Genomic DNA, 7,410 nt, shown 5'->3' with positions numbered 1-7,410 from the left:
GTATGTTGTGATTTGTGCAATACAAACATAATTGAATTGAATTGACCTGTTCTTTAAACTTAAAACAAGAATATTGTTTATTAATGTGGGCATTTAGACAATGTATAGCATTATCAGAGGTGCACACACGCTCACAAACACATTCATTAAAAACATTTCAGGCCCTGCCCATACATCTTCTGAGGGGTAGTGTACCGGAAAACAGCAAGTCAATAAAACAGGTGATCGAGTGAAGGAACTGAATTTAGAAAAGAGATGAAACCGAGGGAAGTCATGAATGTATTTTTAGACACCAGCCTCCTCTTCCTAATGTTGTATTTCTGCTTTTCCTCTTCTGTGTCCTCTTATTATTCCTCCTCTTGTCAGTTACAGGGACAGTTTAATCTATATGAGATGCACAAACCTGGAGATGTGATTCTAGGTGGACTTTTTGCAATCCACTTCTTTTCTGCTGATCCTGACCTGACTTTTACCTCAAAACCACATCTGCCTACTTGCTATGGGTGAGTCTGACAGAGAAACAGATAATGTGATCATTTATTTTGCCAATCAGTATGACATTTTTTAGTTTAACTTTGCATTCATGTGAAAAGAATACATGCAGCTGCAACATGTTTGATGCATTTAAGGTCTGTTGGGGTTGATACTGACCTCAGCATTTATAGCTTTGTTTCAAATATCAACAATTTGTTTTTTTCTGTTAGTTTTGATGTTATAGGATTCAGACAGGCTCAGACCATGGCCTTTGCTACTGATGAGATCAACAGAAACTCCAACCTGCTGCCTAATGTGACTCTGGGATACAGTCTGTATGATAACTGCCTTCTAGTAGGAATTGGTGCAGCACTGTCCTTAGTCAGTGGTCAAGAAGAGCAAGTTACATTAGAGGAGAACTGTGTAGGAACTCCCCCAGTCCTAGGGATTGTGGGTGATTCTTCCTCCACAAGCACTATTGCCATATCCAAGGTCTTGAGTTTGTATGCAGTACCTATGGTAAGTTTATCTTCCTCTCAAGTCAATCTTTGTATAAATTAATTTCCATTTAATGTTGATGCAAATTTAAATTGTGGTGTAAACATGACTCAACTTTAGAAGTTGGCCGAGTCAGTAGACTGTGACCGCTTTGAAGAAAAATGGTGTGTGTGTTTTGCAGGTGAGTTATTTTGCCACATGTTCCTGCCTGAGTGACAGACAAAAGTTCCCATCTTTCTTTAGGACGATCCCAAGTGATGCTTTTCAGGTAAAAATGTATTTGCAAAAAAGTATGTATCACAAATCATGTTATATGTTTCATTGACAGAGTTGTGTGGTGTCAGATATACAACACTTAAAGACAGTGATTAAACATGAGTCTTTGATGAACCTGTTTAGCAGGATTTCTAGTAAAGATGATTCCAGCCTGTGCACTAATCCCTCTGCTCTGTGTCCACATAGGTGAATGCTATGATTCAGATTCTAAAACATTTTGGTTGGACTTGGGCAGGTCTGCTCTTCAGTGATGATGATTATGGAGTCCACGCTGCCCGATCCTTTCACTCTGATCTGGGTCCAGCTGGTGGAGGTTGTCTGGCTTACACAGAGATTTTGCCCTGGGGTGACGACTCTGCTGAGCTAAGGAGAATAGTGGATGTGATGAGGAAATCTACAGCTCGAGTGGTGATTGTGTTTGCACATGAGAGTCAAGTGATTAACCTCATGAAAGAGGTCAGTCCTTACAGAGATCAGTGACCAAAACCTTTTAGATGTTAAATGTTATATTAAATTTCATTTATGATTTTAATGAAGCAGCTACTTGGAAGGTTGAAGATTGGAGTAAGAATGTTTAGTAGGTCAAATTTAACTTTGACTGTAATTGTGGTAATATTCTAGGTTTGTGGATGACATTAATCGTGAAAACTAGATTATTCTTTACTGGTAGGAAAATATAAAATAATATACTTATATTTTATTATACTTTTACATATATAATTCAATGTACAGGTGGTGAGGCAGAATGTGACAGGCCTGCAGTGGATGGCCAGCGAAGCCTGGTCATCAGTTGATGTGCTCCAGACTCCTCACCTCATGCCGTACCTGGGTGGAACACTGAGCATCGCCATCCGTCGAGGAGAAATACCAGGACTCAGAGACTTCCTGTTACAAATACGTCCTGATCTACATCACAACAACTTCCATGGGCAGAGCGTAATGAGAATTAAACCTTTCAATCAAATCTGACATTTGCAGGAAGTATGTAATTTGTAAATCAAAAACATGACATTATAATTATCTTCCAGGTGACTCAGTTTTGGGAACACACATTTCAGTGTAGATTTGCACCACCTCCAGCAGGTTGGGTGGAAGCTGGAGGAGAATTGTGCACTGGACAGGAAGTTATAGAGAATGTGGAGACTGATTTCCTGGATGTTTCAGACCTCAGACCAGAGTATAATGTGTATAAGGCTGTGTACGCTCTGGCGTATGCTCTTGATGACATGCTGCAGTGTGAGCCAGGGAGAGGACCTTTCAGGAACAACACCTGTGCTCATTTACAAAGACTGGAGCCATGGCAGGTGAGATATCAGTTTACACTTGACACTTGATTTCTTTAAATTTCTTTTTCTTTTCTTTTCTTTTAAAGATGAATGAAGCAGGCCACTTTTGCTATACAGCTGGGTTTGTAATATAAAGTCAAATAATAAGTTCATAATAATAATTTAATCAGACTTAAAAAGGGAATACATAATGGAATTTATGAAAACAAAATGTTTATTTTTATGTTGAGTTTTTTTGCCTTTCGGTACTGCTGTATAGTCTATGAATGAAAGCTATATTTATCATATTATTTAACTATTTAACCGTGTATGTCATTTCCTTCTGTTTTTTGTTCCTCAGCACGGGCAACAGCTGAGCCCAGAGGCATTGTTTTCAAATTGTCAGTCGGATATCTTTTTGGAAATCTATCAAATATGGCACAAAAACTCACTTTGATTCAAAATTAAATTTCCTTTCAGTCAACATGATGAACATGAAAAAATCAGTTGGTCAGCTGAGGCAAACTAATTGTAGTTGTTTTTCATCCATGTCTAATTCTCATTTCCAAAGCTTGTGCATTACTTGGAAAAAGTCAACTTCACGACAGCATTTGGTGATCAAGTATCATTTGATGACAATGGTGACGCCTTACCTGTATATGACATCATGAACTGGGTGTGGCTCCCTGATGGAAAAACTAAAGTTCAGAGAGTGGGTGAGGTTAAGAGGTCAGCCTTCAAAGGTGAAGAACTCACACTGGACGAAGACAAAATCTTCTGGAACTTTGAATCCAAACAGGTTACTTTTACTGTTTTTGGACTATTTTCTATTTGTCTTACTCATTGTACTTTATATACATATATTTATATAGACTATATACATATACATATATATGTGAGAGAGTGAGTGTGAGTGCACCAGAGGAAATTCCCCCAGCAGTCTAGGTCTATAGCAGATCTATGAGAAGCTGCTGCTACTAAAATGAGCTGTGAGATGAATAACATTGATTTTTGTCCACACAGCCTCCTCGGTCAGTGTGCAGTGAGAGTTGTCCTCCAGGTACCCGCATGGCCAGAAAGAAGGGGGAACCTGAGTGTTGTTTTGACTGTGTCCCTTGTTCTGAGGGAAAGATCAGCAATACAACTGGTGAGTGTAAAGTTTTAAACATCCCAGTTCACAGATGTTGTATAAACATGTATCTCATCACTTTCCCTCTTTTCTCAGACTCCATGGAATGCACCAGTTGTCCAGAAGATTTCTGGTCCAGCCCCCAGCGTGACCACTGTGTTCCTAAGAAAACAGAATTCCTCTCCTACCATGAGCCTCTGGGTATATGCTTGACAACCACCTCACTGTTGGGCACATTTATCTGTGTTGTTGTTCTGGGCATCTTCATCCATCATCACAGCACACCTATAGTTCGTGCCAACAATTCAGAACTCAGTTTCCTTCTCTTGGTGTCTCTCAAATTGTGTTTCCTCTGCTCGTTGCTCTTCATTGGACGACCCAGATTATGGACTTGCCAACTAAGACATGCAACATTTGGCATCAGCTTTGTGCTTTGTGTCTCATGTATCCTGGTGAAAACCATGGTGGTTCTGGCTGTGTTCAGGGCCTCCAAACCAGGAGGTGAGTCCAGTCTCAAGTGGTTTGGTGCTGTGCAGCAGAGAGGGACAGTTCTGGTTCTGACTTCTGTTCAAGCAGCAATCTGCACTGCCTGGCTTGTCTCTGCTTCACCAGTGCCTCATAAAAACACCCAGTATCACAGTGACAAGATAGTCTATGAATGTGTAGTTGGGTCCACAGTTGGTTTTGCAGTTTTACTTGGTTATATTGGTTTACTGGCTGTCCTCAGTTGTTTGTTAGCTTTTCTAGCAAGGAATCTTCCAGACAGTTTCAATGAGGCCAAACTCATCACTTTCAGCATGTTGATCTTCTGTGCAGTGTGGGTGGCCTTTGTCCCTGCTTACATCAACTCACCAGGCAAATATGCAGATGCAGTGGAGGTATTTGCCATCCTGGCCTCCAGTTTTGGCCTTTTGGTGGCGCTGTTTGGACCCAAATGTTACATAATTATTGCAAGGCCAGAAAGAAACACAAAGAAAGCCATCATGGGTCGAGCCACCACAAAGTAACAATGTTAACACAGCTGTCTCTTTCTCTCTGATCTTAATATTTTTGAATTGAGTCATAAAAGATTGTTAAAAATACTTTTCCTATGTCATTTTTCATTAACCACCTATTATGCCACCGTCTGCACATAATTTAAACATATTTTAATTAAATTCAATTAATGTAACCAAATACTTAAACATAATGCATAAACAAAACAGGAACAAATAATGTTAGTCAGCAGGCCAGAGGAAGAGAGCAAGAGCATCTGTGTTCAGTGCTCTTTATTGGACGACCCATAATATGGACTTGCCAACTAAGACATGCAGCATTTGGCATCAGCTTTGTGCTTTGTGTCTCATGTATCCTGGTGAAAACCATGGTGGTTCTGGCTGTCTTCAGGGCCTCCAAAACGGGAGGTGAGTCCAGTCTCAAGTAGTTTGGTGCTGTGCAGCACAGGGAGACAATTCTGGTTCTGACTATTATTCAAACAGCAATCTGCACTGCCTGGCTTGTCTCTGCTTCACCAGTGCCTCATAAAAACACACAGTATCACAGTGACAAGATAGTTCATCAGTGTGCAGTTGGGTCCACAATTTTGGTTTTGCAGTTTTACCTTTGGGTAGACAACCTGACTCAAATGACTCATTGCACATTTTCAATAACACAGGTACCAGCTCTGTAGAAAATGTCTTATAAAGTTCCACTGAAAACCCATCAGGGAAAAACCTGGGGGAGAGAGTAATTGCCAAAGAACAATTTCTGAATTCAATTCAAACTCCCCTTGCATGCCTTCAAGCAAGGAATATTATCAGTCTGCTGAACCATATTCTTTTGATGGAATTCTCCCTGTCAACTTTACAGTGCACCCCTGATGGAAATCAATCACTATTCCAAGTAATTTATTCCTTCTTCAATCAGGCTGCTCAACACAGACATTAGTTCTTTAAAATCTGAATATATTATCATTTGGAATCTTTTATTTATTGGTCTATTGAGTTGATGATGTTTATTGGTTCATTGTTATGACTTGTCTCATACTTTCCCTTGACATTTAAACATATGAATTGTGTGTTTGGTGTTTGTATAACCTGGATGTGTTTATGGACTGAAATTACACATTTGTGATCAATAAAGTCTAAATTTAAATCTGAAAGAGTAAACCCATTTGCTTAAATTTGTGCATATGGTGGCTGTGATGGATGCTCGTCATCCACGTCAAAGAGTGTAGATATAGGGAACATTAATGTCTTGTTTTGCACTGACCTGTTGCATTAGATTATCTGCCCTGACTCTTACACACCTACAGAGAGGGAGAAGCAGCTCAAAGCTGGTTACTGCAAGACAGCAGCAACACATTTGACCCACCAACAAGTCGGCCTAGCACAGATCAAGTAAATAAAAATGAGATTTTTGTTTTTTTACAGAATATGCAAGTTGAAATTTCAAAGAAGCCACTCAATGTTTCAAATCACAGTATTGGGGGTCTTAAAACCATAAACATTGTATTAGAATTAGGATTGTTTGATCACTGTGAATCTATTCCTATTCCTTTCAGCTTAATAATCCCTTCTGGAAAGGGCAACCAGAACAAGTACGGCGGGAACGACTCAAACACACATAGTTAGTGGGGTTAGACAGCAGTTAGGTTGTAAAACCAACAAGTCGTACGGGTTCTGATGATTAGTAGTTAGACGAAGAAAGAAGGTTAACATATAACAAAAGATTAAAAATAAATAGAGGACATCCGGGTTGATAACGTTAGCCACGTTCCCGGAGTAACATCACAGAGGCACTGACGGCAGCGCTTTTGCCGATTCAGACAGCAGTGGAAGCCGTAAAACGTCAGGATGAGTCGTTTGAGGCTCGGTTTACCGAGACGGAGGGCGCTCTCAGACCACAGTGACCAGATCACCATGCTGGAAACATCCATAGAGGAACTGCGATCTACCGTTCAGGACCTTGCTAAAGAAAATGAAGGGCTCAAAGATACATTAGATCAGGGGTGTCAAACTCAAATACAGAGTGTTGGTGCCCGATCTGTGGATTCGGCATCCTCTTCTTGTTACCATGATGCACAATCAGCATGGCAACCAAACACCGTAAGAGCCTTACTCTTTCATCTAACCTCTACAGCATGGGTGTCAACCCCTGGCCCGCGTGTAATTTCATTTGCCCCTTGAGGCAATATCAAATTAACATTAGAGCTGGCCCGCCGGTATTATACAGCGGCACCGCCACTGTAACACCGCATTCACCGCTAATACTACAAATCCCATAATGCTCTGCTGTTGTTTTGGCCATGCTCTCTCCTCTGTGTCAGTAGCGATCCATGTTCTTGCGCAACACTTCGGCTGAAAGCCGGCCGGCTCACCCCGCCTCCCCGTGCCTCTCTCCCAGACGTGCTGCGGCCTCATACTACAACTGTCAGTGTCACTGTGTTATCCCTACCAAAAAGGGAGAAAACAGAACTTTTCTGGCCAGGTGGGAGACAGAATATCTGTTTATATATGTAAAAGACAGACCTGTTTGTCTCGTTTGTGGAGCCAACGTGTCGGTAACTAAGGAGTACAACATTAGGCGACACTATGAAACGAAACACCAGGACAAATACAAGATATGTACTCGTCAGTGAGAGCTTTTAAAACTAAACTCTGCCTGTGGGAGAATCAGCTGCTGCAAGGAAACCTTGGCCATTTCTATTGATGTTCCGATTTTTTCCCTCCCGATACCAATTCCGATACTTGTGTTGTGGGTATCGGCCGATACCGAGTACCGATACCG

The 7,410-nt window shown here is 40.9% G+C and overlaps 1 protein-coding gene across 1 annotated transcript; it reads left to right on the top strand.

Annotated features, from left to right (window-relative positions):
• The first annotated feature begins 264 nt into the window (after positions 1-264).
• On the top strand, positions 265-4,978 carry LOC122773869 (extracellular calcium-sensing receptor-like). The gene is made up of 9 exons (XM_044032840.1): positions 265-503; positions 705-993; positions 1,154-1,240; positions 1,435-1,704; positions 1,981-2,184; positions 2,277-2,552; positions 3,085-3,312; positions 3,537-3,660; positions 3,739-4,978. Exons 1-9 carry the CDS (start codon positions 274-276, stop codon positions 4,647-4,649), a joined length of 2,619 nt encoding a protein of 872 aa, XP_043888775.1. The 5' UTR covers positions 265-273; the 3' UTR covers positions 4,650-4,978.
• Positions 4,979-7,410: the final 2,432 nt, after the last annotated feature.

Source organism: Solea senegalensis, linkage group LG8 (genome assembly GCF_019176455.1).
Source record: "Solea senegalensis isolate Sse05_10M linkage group LG8, IFAPA_SoseM_1, whole genome shotgun sequence".
NCBI lineage: Eukaryota > Metazoa > Chordata > Actinopteri > Pleuronectiformes > Soleidae > Solea > Solea senegalensis.
Note: the sequence above shows the minus strand (reverse complement) of the source record. Positions and strands in the feature narration are given on the sequence as shown.

What these genes read in the sequence shown, in the direction of transcription:
- LOC122773869 (XM_044032840.1), top strand. Translation starts at nt 274, where the DNA reads ATGAATGTATTTTTAGACACCAGCCTCCTCTTCCTAATGTTGTATTTC. An exon ending in GTTTGTATGCAGTACCTATG is followed by an intron (nt 994 to 1,153) that starts GTAAGTTTATCT and finishes TGTGTTTTGCAG; the next exon opens with GTGAGTTATTTTGCCACATG. An exon ending in ACAACTTCCATGGGCAGAGC is followed by an intron (nt 2,185 to 2,276) that starts GTAATGAGAATT and finishes ATTATCTTCCAG; the next exon opens with GTGACTCAGTTTTGGGAACA.